This window comes from Gymnoscopelus braueri (assembly GCF_963280865.1).
Source record: "Gymnoscopelus braueri genome assembly, chromosome: 21".
Lineage (NCBI taxonomy): Eukaryota > Metazoa > Chordata > Actinopteri > Myctophiformes > Myctophidae > Gymnoscopelus > Gymnoscopelus braueri.
In genome coordinates, this window is record NC_137623.1 from 16,865,975 (window position 1) to 16,880,146 (window position 14,172).

Below are 14,172 nucleotides of genomic sequence, written 5' to 3' on the forward strand. Positions count from 1 at the left end.
GGGTGTAGAAACTAAACACACACACACACACACACACACACACAACCCACAAAACAACAAGTGAACCTAGCAGTGAAAAAGGTTGGTTCTTAAGTGTGTTTTTAAAAGTCCCTATAGGGTGGGGGGGCAGCTTTGATCCTCAAAGGGAGTTTGTTCCACAACGTTGGTGCCAACACGGAAAAGGCGCGGTCGTGCTAAACCGTGGAGTCTTCATGTACATCCGACCGTCAGATCTGAGTGACCGGGTGCTGGCAGAAAGGTCTAAAAGTTCCACAATATAGGCAGGTGTACTGTCAGACCGTTACGGGCTTTTAAATGTCACTCTACGCTTCACCGATGTCTGAACAACTGACCCCGTTTGTGTGATTGCGTTTCTTTCTCCTGCGTTTTGTTTGATCTTCTGCTTTCTCTCTCTTGCGGCTTCGTAGATTTTCATCTTCGAGAACAACATCTACTACCGCTCCACTGTGGAGAGCCGCTCCATCCGTCTGGTGTCCACCGGCAAGGAGAGAGTCATCTTCAACGGACTCAACGATTGGCTCTACGAAGGTAAAAGAGAGAAAAGGCCTTGGAGAACAGTCGTTTGGGCATTGACTCCTACTGTAGGTTCACTTGTTGTTGGTGTGTGTGTGTGTGTGTGTGTGTGTGTGTGTGTGTGTGTGTGTGTGTGTGTGTGTGTGTGTGTGTGTGTGTGTGTGTGTGTGTGTGTGTGTGTGTGTGTGTGTGTGTGTGTGTGTGTGTGTGTGTGTGTGTGTGTGTGTGTGTGTGTGTGTGTGTAGTTTCTGCTCCCTCCTGTTGTGACCTAGTCTTCTTTGTCTTGTCCTACGTTTTTTCTCATACTTCAGACTGCGACCCCGGGCCAGTGTAATAACTGGATGGGGGGGGGGGGGGTGCGCACTGCAAATCCAGAACCTACGAACCTTATGAATTAATTGTGTGTTCTGCCCTGCAAAGAGCAGTAATAGTTGTGTGAGAATTGACAAGAAGTTCGACCGTGCTGCCAAAAAGTATTGTCAGTAAATGTACAGATAAGCTATACACAAAGTAGCTCTTTGCCTTTGTGGACCGCTCTCTGATATCACTAAAGATGGCCACTATTGGATTGATTGATTGATTGGTTAATTGGTTGATTGAATACTTTATTAGTCAAACAATTTAAAAACACAAACAAGCCTTGTTTCCATTGTGGTCCTATATGTATTCAATTCATCAACAGGGCATAGAAAATTAACACATTAATGGACGGTGTCGGGGCATTCCACATTACGGTGGCAGAGTAGTAGAATGAGCACATTCCTATGCTTGTGCTGAATCTGGGTGGTACCAGATCGTGGAATTGAAAACAAAAGGAAATGTTCCCCATTTAACGTTCCAATGGCAGCTGTTTGTAATTTGATGTATGAACGTTCCTACAGGAACGCATTTATTAGCAGGTAATGTTGCGAGACTCCTGGAGTCCCTGCAGTTAGTTTCACATTAGTATTTTGGGATCGTGCATGATGTGATTTCCTTTGGGGAAAGAATTAAAAATGGAACGACTCGTGTACATTTGCTGCCCGTTTACACAGGCTCCGGAGGAAGGAATGTTCTACATGAGCTGACTTGCATTCAATCGGTGCCTCTAACGTAACAACACAAGATGGCAAAGGGTTTGTGTTCTCCGCCACCGATCAAAAGCTTAACCCCGAGCGCCTCCGTCTGCCTCCCGGGCAAAGAAGGGAGGAGGGGGGCGGCTCCGTGTTGGAATTGCACTAATGAATTTATACCTGCTCCAGTGGAGCACCGCTTCTGTAACAGTGAGGGAGAGCAAGAAAGAAAAAGAAAAACGGACAAAATAGTGACATACCACCACAACTTAACTCTTTCAGTGCCACAAGACGTCAAATACGTCATGAAAAAGCGAAAAACATGTTCAGAACCCAAGATATGATGATTTGAAGATTTGCTGCTCCATTCACTTCTTGTTTAACTTTTTACTGAAAAGGGCTGTATCTCGGCTCCTAAGCACTTTTTTTTTTACAATTAATTTTGGTTGTGGCACTCAGAACCAAAATTCCATAAATAAGCATGGCACTGAAAGAGTTAAAGGGGAATTTAAGACCACGGTTTTCTTACCTTTTCTATGATATATGGTACAGTAGAAAAAATCCGAAAAAAACAGATTTCAATCTTGTCTAGCGAGACTCACCAAAAAAACAACAAAAAAAGCTATTAAAATATGCAATCAAGCCCAAGGCCTATTGGCGCATGTTTTAAGCTACAGTATATAAGATATCATAACATCATAGAAAAGGTAAGAAAACCGTGGTCCAAAATCCCCCTTTAATATCCCCTGTCCTGTTCTTATTTTTTTTGTCACTGTACATTTGTGAAATGTGTCCTCTGCCATTTACCCATCCTAACTATTAGGAACAGTGGGCGCTATGCAAGACAAAAAGACATGCCATCTCCGCTTTACTTCCTGTATCTGCGTGACATAGGTGGCCGCCTTGTTAGGAGACCGGGAGCAGGTTGGAGTCTAATTATTTCCAATGGTAGAGTGAACGTGTACACAGCTTCTGAACCATTCTTTAGCCCCATGGTCACAACTAAGTATTTGGACTCAATAGTCACAAGCCACACAATCTTCCCATCATTTTCATAAACTAAAATAGCAGGGGGGTGAATCAAGGACCTTCTAGTTCCAAGGCGACCTCTCTACGCACTCCGCCAAGGCTGCCCTTAGATTTTAATTCCACAGAAAACGCAGCCAGAGGAAGGCTTTGCATTTCTATTAGTAGTGGGTTTTACTTCTTAAATCCAAAGTATTTACTGTCAGTGTGTAGTGAACCAATAGCTATACAAGTCAGTGCAAATGAGGGAAATTTTCAAGGCCATGGTGTCCATTTAAGCCAGGGGTCTTCTAATGAAAAAAATTTTTTCAGGCCAATGACCCCTTAGCTGAGAGAGAGATGAATACAATTGCTTTGCAGATTAGATTTCATAGACAGCTTCATTTGACAACACTGTCACCAGTGTTGTGTAAATTAATGTTGTTTGTTTACACATTATCTTTTCTATTAACCCATTTAGACCTGAGGCCGATTCTAAAAACGGCTTCGAAATCCTGACCTAAGTTTTCTGAAAAACTTCAAATATGTATTCAAAACAAAAAAATGTATGTTGCTATATACAGTACTGTACATGGCAACAAGAACCCCAAAAGGGGTTCCCGTCTTGAAAGGTATAGTTACAAATAGGGGTTCCCGCCCAAAATGGGTTAATATGTTGGATTCATGTTAACACATTGAGTGCCAGGGTTTTTTTAAAACAGGGTACAGTCAGTGCCTGGATTTTCTAACCATTTTTTAACCTTTTTCAAGTAGTCACAAAATATTTTCAGTGATCACCGTCCTCACGGTGATCCCCTCATTACACACACAGGGGTCTCGTACAATCGGGGGAAAAACATTAAAAACATTCGGTAATCCGTTCCATAGTTGCAGCCAGTTGAAAATAGTCAAAAATAGTCAAAAATACATAGTCAAAAAAAAAAGTACACAGGAGCCGAGATACAGGCTTTTGAAGTCATAAGTTAACCAGGAAGTGGATTAAAGTCTAAATCTTCGAAAAATGATATCTCTTGGTGCTGTGAAAAAAAAAAAAAGTAAAGACATTTTTTTTTTTCCAAAATCGGTTATAACCGTTTTTGGCACACCTCGTTTGGATTATGAAAAACGGCCCGGACCGTTTTTGGCACTCAATGTGTATTTTCAGACCTTTAACCATCAATACTTCGTAAACTTGACCGTTGGCTCTGCACTTGATCTGCTCTTTTTCCCCCTCTACACCAAACCTCTTTGCCGAAAATAGCCGATCTACAAGCTCACAGTCACAACGCCTCGCAGTGCCAGGTGTTGTGAGCTTGTAGATCGGCTATTTTTGACTAATGTCCCCCTCAGAAAAGTGATGCAAGGGTTCAAGTGGTTAGTGTAAAAAACAAAGTTCCTACCACAGAAAGATTTGGCGGGCCCCCCTGTAATAACTCTGAGCACCCCTTGTTGAAGACCATGCAACAATGACATTTCAAAGTGTGGCCGTCGTCACCCCCTCCTCCCCAGTGAAGATCAGAGTCACCAGCCATTGGAAACATTAACTCATTCACTGCCAGAACTTTTTTATTTTTGCGTTTGACAAACTGCCAGAGATTTTTCATAGAAAAAAAAAAGTACTCAGGAGCCAAGATACAAAATGTTTAAGTTTTAAGTTAACAAGGAAGTGGATGGGAGTTTAGATCTTCAACAAATCATATCTCCTTGGTCTTTAGGTTAAAAATTAAATAAATAAATAAGAAAAAAAATGAATCGTTTTAGTTGTTCTTGGCAGAGGGGGCTTAAAGGACAAAAGTCGTTTTAGTCGTTCTAGGCAGGGAATGAGTTAATCAGTATGATATTGAGGCGTCTGGCCCCTTGACTCGTACTTATGCAGCGCTGAAGGGCTGGTAAATTACACTCATCATTTATTGATCGGATAAATCTTTCATCCCGCACACGCAAAAAAAGATAGAGAGAGAGAGTAGGGGTCTGCAGCTACTCGATTTGCCCCTTGGTGTTAAACCCAGGGAACCCATAATGATGACTGCCAGACAGATCCATTTTGCTCATTAACAGTAAGGATGGTGAACGTGGCACACGGTCACTAATGCAACATGTATTGACAGAAAAGAAAGCTCTTCAGTCAATGTTTACATGGCACGCTGTCGGGGTGGAAACCTGTCCAAAACCCTAACTTTTCAGGAAACTTTTCTTATCTCCATATATTAACTTTTAGTTTTTTCATAAATTAACCAGTGGTGGAAAAAGTACTCAAATGTTTTACTTAAGTAAAAGTATCAATATTGCAATGTAGAAGTACTCCGTTACAAGTAAAAGTCCCAAATTTTAAATTTACTTGAGTAAAAGTATTGGTATCAAAATACTTAAAGTACCAAAAGTAAAAGTACTAAAATGTTTGAAAATAGCCGATCTACAAGCTCACAACGTGTCGCGATGTGACGCGTTGTGAGCTTGTAGATCTGCTATTTTCAAATACCCTAGGTATGAAATAGGGCTAAAGTGGTTAATGTATGTTTTATAATGTAATCATTTATATCTGCAAAGTAACTAGTAACTAAGGTTTTCAATAATTGTAGTGGAGTAAAAGTACAATATTTGCCTCTGAGATGTAGTGGAGTAGAAGTAAAAGTATAGACAATTGGAAATACTCCAGTTAAGTAAAAGTACATCAAAACAGTACAGTACTTGAATAAATGTACTTAGTTACTTTACACCACTGAAATTAACGCCCCGCTTGATCATACTACAGCGTCGCACAAAAGCATCCAAAATAGCAGATACACAAGCTCGAAACGTGGCGCAAAGCGACACGTTTTGAGCTTGTAGATCTGCTACTCTTTCTAGTTTTGAATTTGAATCCTGAAAAGAAGAACCTGTGTTCCAATGGATCCAGTCAGTGTAGTTATAGTTTAGTCACAAGCTCTTTTTAATGTTAATATGCTTCATCGGTTTAATGTTTATAACATATAACAAAACCCACAGACACACTTTTGCTTTCAAACTAATTCAGATATACCAAAAAATTGCTGATCTACGACACGTTGTGAGCTTGTAGATTAGGCAATTTTTGCTACTTTTGAGACGACACTGCTCGTGACAAAGTAGGCCATTGGTTCTCAAAGTGGGGCTCGGGGACCCCCAGGGGTCCTTGGGGGGGTTCTAAGGGGTCCCCAGCAAAATGTGTTAATACAGCATCACAATCATTCTAACTACTTTTTCTACATGTTATACGTTGGCTATTGAAAAATAGCAGATATATAACCTCACAGCGAGCTTTTACATCTATTTTTAGAATTTAAAAAGTCTTGAAAGTATTGGAAAATGTTTAATAATATATATATATTTTTAAAGTAAACACAAATCTTCTCTTTTGGGGGTCCCTGGCCCAAAGCATTTTCCGATGGGGGTCCGCGGCCAAATACATATCAACTTGGGGGTCCTTGACATTAAAAAGTTTGAGAACCACTTGAAGTAGGACATTAAACAAAAGTTGAAATAGGGAGATACAAGGTTTGTGCCCGACAGCAACGAAGGACATAAGAATAGAAGACGGGACGAAACGAGGTAGATGATTAACTGGCTCCCCTGGCTACCATGCAGGTTGGCATAGCAACCAAACAAGTACAGGTAATCATGTTCAGAGGGGTTCGCTCGCTGCATTGATTGGAAAGTGTCTTTGTGATTAATAGGATTTCTTGTAATTTTGCTACCTGGTTAATAACTTATGTTAAAAGCACCCCAATAAAGAACAAAATTAGCTCCCGTGCATCATGTCAGTGTAACCACATCATTTAACCATTTTTATTTTTACTTTTTGCCCATAATGACCAAATACCCAAAATAGGGACGTGAGGTTGAAATTTTCCTGAAAATAGCAGATCTACAAGCTCACAACATGTTGCGACACGAACCATCGTCAGCGTGTTGATCTTCTATTTTCGCTATTCGTCGTATGGTGAAGTATATAGCTGTGGTTCGTCCTTGGGGGGGTTCCAGGTAGCCTGGTAAACCCTCCCTCCGGAAATCTCATTTCCATTTGATTTCAGGAGTGAGTCTGGCCTGATTGCCCATTGTGGGGGTTTCTAGTGGAATTACCAACTAACCGAGCCTATCAGCGTCGTCGCACATCGTTCTGTGATTGACAGCGACAGTTGGCCAATCAGGTGGCGAGTTCGAGTGAGCCCGAATGGCACCGAGTGCAGCCTGAATGCAGCCGACAAAACACGAACGGCAGCCATCTTTTCTGTCCCCTATTTTCTCCGCTATTTTTTTACTTCAAAAAGCTCTCAAACTTCTATTTTGAGGCACGGAATTTACTTATAAGATATCGTTTGGATAGAATTTAATTGTTTAACTTCACTGTGGTCAATTAATCATGACAGAGCCTATTTAAAAATAAAAATTTTGAGAACCGGTAGGGGCGGGCAGTGACACCCATGTATCCGAATAAGGCAACCCATTTTGGGCATGGCCGTCTCAAAAGTCCCGTTGCGTCACATTAGACTGGTGAACTGCTGATTGGCTGAAGGGGAAAAACGATCATTGGCTGAAGGGGTTGTCAGTCAACGGTATTACTCCCGCCCAACTCCAGCCCACAGCCAATATTGCAGAATGAGCGATCAGGCCAGACTCACTCCTGAAATCAAATGGAAATGAGATTTCCGGAGGGAGGGTTTACCAGGCTAGGTTCCAGGGGGTTCCCAGCAAAGGTAGTTGATATAGCATCACAATCATTTCAACCACTTTATCCATTTATATGTTGGCTATTAAAAAAATCTGAGAAATATCGAAAATGTTTGGAACATTTTGAATAATCTTGATTTTTTTAAATATATGCTGTACATAAATCTTCTCTTCTATGAGTCCCTGGCACAAAACGTTTGCAGATGGGGGTCCATGGCCAAATACATATCATTTTGGGGGTCCTTGACTTGAAAAAAGTTTGAGAACCACTGGTATATCAAGCTTAAATAAATGTATGCAAGCAGCTGAGCTCGTCCTCGATGAGCATGAACCGACGCCGTCTGTACTAGCAGTTAGACGTATAGCGACATGTGTTTAATGAGCCCCACATGCGTGTGGCCTCAGATGTTGGGCGTGCCCTCATGCTTGTAGAGTGTCAGGAAGATATGCGCCTGCCATGCTGCAGGGAAGTGGATGAGCTTTACTCCGCCAATGGCTTTCTGGGCCCCGCTAGTGGCCCAGGATCAAGCTGTGGCTCAGTCTGTGTGGGCAGAGGGGAAAGGAGGATTTTAAGGGCCCGCCCGCCCTCCCGCACAGCCACGAGGACAGAGCAGAGCTGATGGCTGATGGGCTGAAAAGGTTCCAAAATGACATCTTGAGGCTTGACATGTCCTCTGCCACACATGCAGCTGTCTTCTTAATCTGCAGCCATGTGTCTGCATGTGATGATGATGTGTGTTTCTGCACAGTGGTGGTAATATAAGAGGGGAAATAAAAAAGACACAAACAAACAAACACACACAAAAAGGAGAGATGCGTCCTAGAGCAGTGGTTCTCAAACCTTTTCATGTCAAGGACCCCCAAAATGTATTTGGTTGCGGACCCCCCCCCCCCCCCGGCCCCCCCCAACTCAAAAATATTTTGTGCCAGGGATTTTTCAAAAATAGCAGATCTACGAGCTCATAGCGCGGCACTCGGTGCCGCGCTATGAGCTTGTAGATCTGCTATTTTTGAATAGCCAAAGTATAACATTATGGTTAAAGTGGTTAAAATGATTGTGACGCTATATTAACACATTTTGCTGGGGACCCCCTGGTAACCCTCTAAGGACCCCTGGGGGTCCCCGGATCCCACTTTGAGAACCAATGTCCTAGAGAACCCCTCAGCTGTCATCCATGGTGCGGGCCCCGGTACGTGGTGGCGCCCTCCGGGCAGCATGATGCAACCTGCATAAAGAACCCTTCTGGTGTGTCGAGATAAAAGGCTGATGCATACATTTTCATTCGAGTCATGTTTCCCCCCCTGTGGGTGTCTGCCTGGCTAGACGGCTCTAGTCATCCAACAAGCGTGTTTGTCTGCTTGTCTGAGTTGTTTTGGCTCATCGGCAGGTTTGTGCCGGAGCCCACAGGGTGCGTAGTTCACATTTGTCAGCATCAGGGAAGCGAGTAGTAGTAGGGGGTACTAAGCACAAAAAATGGCCAAATCGTTACGCGGCGGATAAAAGCATGAAATTTGATACAGATGTCCCTTGGGTCATCCTAAAACATCCTAGAAGGGGTGCCCAAAAAAATCTCAAACAGGAAGTGAGTTATGGACAAAATTCAAAATGGCCACCTAAACTGTTGACCGTTGACTCAAAAGACACCAAAAGAATCTCCAAAAAGCATAAAATTTGGCACATATGTCCCTTGGGTCATCCTAAGACATCCTAGAAGGGGTGCCCAAAGGAATCTGAAACAGGAAGTGAGTTATGGACTAAATTGAAAATGGCCGCCTAGTGTTGTCGATTGACTCAAAAGACAACTAAAGAATCTCATAAAAGCATACAATTTGGCACACATGTCCTTTTGGTCATCCTAAGACATCCTAGAAGGGGTGCCCAAAAAAATCTTAAGCAGGAACTGAGTTATTGACAAAATTGAAAATGGCCGCCTACAGTGTTATCCATTGACTCAAAAGACAACTAAAGAATCTCATAAAAGCATACAATTTGGCATACATGTCCCTTGGGTCATCCCAAGACATCCCAGAAGGGGTGCCCAGAAAAATCTTAAACAGGAAGTGAGTCATTGACAAAATTGAAAATGACCGTCTACAGTGTTGTCGATTGACTCAAAAGACAACTAAAGAATCTCATAAAAGCATACAATTTGGCATACATGTCCCTTGGGTCATCCTAAGACATCCTAGAAGGGGTGCCTGAAATTATCTGAAACAGGAAGTGAGTTATTGACTAAATTGAAAATGGCCGTGTACAGTGTTGACAGACGATGCAAAAGACACTCATAAAAAATAATCTCATATAAAAGCATGAAATTTGGTACAAATGTCCCTTGGGTGATCTGAATGCATCCTAAGGGGTGCCAAAAAAAGTTTTAATAGTCTCTCAATGGAAAACACTCCTCCCACACGGGCTGCACTGCTACAATATTCAAATCGAGCAGCCAATCTGGCATTTGGTCCAAAAGCCTGAAAGCTATGCAATCTCTACCATCTCCTGACAAATATGGATGGATTAAAGTCGCTGATTCGTGGACACCTTTATGGACACTCTTGCCAGAGGCTGCTTAAGTTTGTAGAGAACTCAAGTGTGGCTGCAAAGCTGAGCCCTTCTGTTCGAGAAAGTGTAGATGCCGGGATGCTGGGTTACCTTGCAGAGCATTATGCCAATGTGCTGGTAATTGCGAAATGGCACACATGAATACATGTACTAGTTACTAAACACTAATCACAAAAAAACAGTAATGATCAAGAAGAAAATACATGAGAAGATAGAGTGTAAAACAAGCAAGAAGATGTAGAGTGCAAAATAAATAAGATGCAGAGAGTAAAATAAGAATATGCAGAGTAAGATAAGATGCAGAGTAAAATAAATAAGAATATGCAGAGAGTTAGATAAATAAAGAAGATTCAAAGAGTACAATAAAAAAATAATGCAGAAAGTAAAATTAATAAGTGATGTAGAAATGAAAACAGAAGGTAGACTACAAAATACGGCAGGTTATGCACTGCATAACCTGTCGTATTGAGTCTGCATAATATGCAGACTGCCATGGTCAACTGTTTAAACAGCCATTTAGAATTTCTTCAACATGGTCCCTTCCTAAAAAGTTTAATAAACAAGCAAATAAATAACCTCTTCTAGGATATATTAAGAAGCACTCAATGTACGTACCAAATTATACACTTTTATGACGTCCCTTTATGTTTTCTTTTGTGTCAACTGCTTTAGGCGGTCACTTCCTGTTTAAAACCTTTTTGGGCACCCCTTGTAGGATGCGTTCAGATCACCCAAGGGACATTTGTACCACATTTCATGCTTTTATGAGATTCTTTAGGTATCTTGCATCATCTTTCAACACTGTAGGCGGCCATTTTCAATTTAGTCAATAACTCACTTCCTGTTTCAGATTATTTTTGGCACCCCTTCTAGGATGTGTTAGGATGACCCAAGGGACATATGTGCCAAATTGTATGCTTTTTGGAGATTCTGTAGGCTTTTTGAGTCAATCGCCAGCACTGTAGGCGGCCATTTTCAATTTAGTCAATAACTCACTTCCTGTTGAAGACTTTTTTGGGCACCCCTTCTAGGATGTCTTAGGATGACCCAAGGGACATGTGTGACACATCTTATACTTTTTGGAGATTCTTTAGTTGTCTTTTGAGTCATTCGACAACACTAGGCGGCCATTTTCAATTTGGTCAATAACTCACTTCCTGTTTCAGATTTTTTTGGGCACCCCTTCTAGGATGTCTTAGGATGACCCAAGGGACATGTGTGCCACATTTTATGCTTTTTGGAGATTATTTTGGTGTCTTTTGAGTCAACGGTCAACAGTTTAGGTGGCCATTTTGGATTTTGTCCATAACTCACTTCCTGTTTAAGATTTTTTTGGGCACCCCTTCTAGGATGTTTTAGGATGACCCAAGGGACATCTGTATCAAATTTCATGCTTTTATCCGCCGCGTAACGATTTTTCACTTAGTACCCCCTACTATAGTATTATTTTTTGCTGCTGTTGTACAGTACTCTGGCTCACCTCCCAGCGAGGAGCCCCCACCGGGAGGACTTACTGTTGTCCGTCCGTCCGTCCGTCCGTCCCCCACCTGTCCCGCTATGGGCCTGTTTGGAGGTGTTACCCTAAGCGGGCTGTGATGGTGGACAGGTATACTTCATTTTTAATTCATTTTTAATCCCACGATTTTGTAACCCATTTTTCACCCAGTGCCAATTGCCCATGTAATCCTGGGCGCTACTCTCCCTCTGCCAGCCTAGGGAGAGCCCAGAACTGAGCTCATGCCCCCTTTCAATGCATGAGGAGCTAGCAAGCCGCTTCTTATCACCTGGAAGGGGGGGGGGGTTTCCCCGGTAGGACGTAGCACGTGGAAGGAACACGTTATTCCAACCAGTTCCTTTCCCCTCCATCAGGCGCCCCGGATAACCAGGGGGAGGCAGTATAGAGCGTGCCAAAAATCCTGAAGGGGGCGTCAACAAGTGTCTTTTGGTAGCAGCGGACATCTTTGAGGGGTATTAACCAGGTTGACTTAACATTGCCCAAAACAAACATGTCTGCGCTACTATGCCGCGCCCCCCCCCGTGGTGACGACGCGTTGGCACGCTCTATGGAGACCATGCATGGATTTTGTGAGGGTACCTACCCTAGGGGACAGGTATACTTTTACCTCACTACCTGAGCAGAACGATGTGAACTGGAGTGAAACTATGAACTAACTAGTAGTAGCAGGTATTTCTAAACGTGACAAGTGTGAACCTGACATTTTATTTTGACATTTTGACATTTCTCAGACACATTTATAAATGTAATACTGCACTTCTCAGTGATGCAACATGTTGGGAGATTGCTATCACTTACTGTAATTCCGTGTTGGATTTATATCAATCACATTGAGAACATGCAAACAGAATCTCTTGGCACCAAGCTGTAATCTTTTTTTCAGTGAGGACAAGATATGAAGATAAATGAATCTTTGTATGAGTAGGTTTATTTAAAGGTGTAGGGTAAGGGATTTTCTTTGGTTAAAATAAGTGTTAAATAGCTCTATATCCTGATAGTACTCATTGCCATAGAGTGTTTGTTCAGTAACAAGAGTCTCCCTGTCTCTCCAGCTCTTTATTAAAGAGAAAATGCGTTTTCAGATCAAACATTTGAGTACTTTTTACACCACTCATAGTGAGTGAGCAGGTCACTGCTCTAGGACTCTCTAACAGGAGGGCGTTTGAGATGAGATGACCTCACATGACCTCCCTCCAGTCCATCTCTCTGTACATGCCCTGGCAAGTCTACTTGCCCACTGTACTGCCTTGCACGGTTTTTAACATGTGACACTGCTGCCCCCTGTTGGAGACATCCACGTATCTGTTGTGATTAACCCATTAAGGCCTGAGGTTCCGTTTCTACAAAATGTCCTTTTGTAGAAACGTCCTCCAAATCCTAACAAAGCTTATGTTACTATGTCAGTCGTTCTCAAACTTTTTCATGTCAAGGACCTCCAAAATTAAATATGTTTGGGCGCGGACCCCCATCTCAAAATATTTTGTTCGAGGAACCCCCTAGATAAAGATTTGAGTTAAAAATGGTCGCTTTAAAAATATGTATATTCAAAGATTTTCACAATTTTTCAAAAATAGCAGATCTACAAGCTCATAGCGCGGCACTCGGTGCCGCGCTATGAGCTTGTACATCTGCTATTTTTGAATAGCCAAAGTATAACATAATGGTTTAAGTGGTTACACAGATGCGTTCCCGTTTTTTAATGGGTTAAATAAAGTCAATCTGATCACTGTGTCAGTACACAACCCACACCACCAGCATATCGTCTCTGTCAGATGGAAACCCCATATGTCCAACACTTTTCAGGATTCAAAAAAAAAAGAGCCAAAAGCAGCAGATCTACAAGCTCGAAGCGCGTCGCTTCGCCCTGCATTTAGAGCTTGTAGATCTGCTACTTTCGGTGCTCTTGTGTGACGCTGTAGTATGATCAAGTAGGGCGTTAATTTACGAAAAAAACACAAAATGTAAATATTAGATATGGAGATAAGAGGTTTCTGCCCGACAACAACGATACAACCATTAACCTACTCAAGGGACATAATCATTAGGTTGTTACGGCAATAATAGTATCCATATGCCAGTATAATCCATCAAGTGCCAACTGGGATGTATATGTACTGTAGAAACACCCCCCACCACACACACACACACACACACACACACACACACACACACACACACCTCCCATTTCTTTTTCTAATTATTTCTGTCCACGTTGGAGACGTCACGCGTGTCCCATCTGCACATTTTTATATTCCCACCGGCCACTTAGCCCATTAAGACCGGCGGGAACGCATATGTGTCATTCTTTGGCTATTCAAAAATAGCAGATATACAAGCTCATAGCGTGGCACCGAGTGCCGCGCTATGAGCTTGTAGATCTGCTATTTTTGAGAGAAAAAAGGTCGTGAAAATGTGTGCAAATCTTTGAATAAATAGATACATTTTTAACTCAAATATTTGCTTCTGGCGGTCCGTGGAACAAAATATTTCATCAGATGGGAGTCTGCGAATCACTGATATATATAGCAACATGTTAATAAAAATTATAATAATGTTAGGATTTAGAAGACATTTGTAGAATCCCCCAGAAGCAAAGATTTGAGTTACAAATGTTGGCTTTAAAACAATATATATTCAAAGATTTGCACACATTATCAAATTGTTTTCAAAAATAGCAGATCTACAAGCTCTCGGTGCCGCGCTACGAGCATGTATATCTGCTATTTTTGAATAGCCCAAAGTGTAAAATAATGCGTTTTAGCTCAAATCAAAAAGTGACACAGATGCGTTCCAGGTCTGAATGGGTTAACTCACAATCA

The 14,172-nt window shown here is 42.0% G+C and overlaps 1 protein-coding gene across 1 annotated transcript in view; it reads left to right on the forward strand.

The window, feature by feature from the left end:
- Positions 1–14,172, forward strand: part of LOC308077210 (A-type potassium channel modulatory protein DPP6-like) — a 154,097-nt gene that overhangs the window by 108,739 nt on the left and 31,186 nt on the right. The window contains exon 8 of the mRNA XM_080417820.1: positions 429–549. Coding sequence (XP_080273946.1) covers positions 429–549 — 121 coding nt within the window. The remainder of the gene's footprint in view (positions 1–428; positions 550–14,172) is intronic.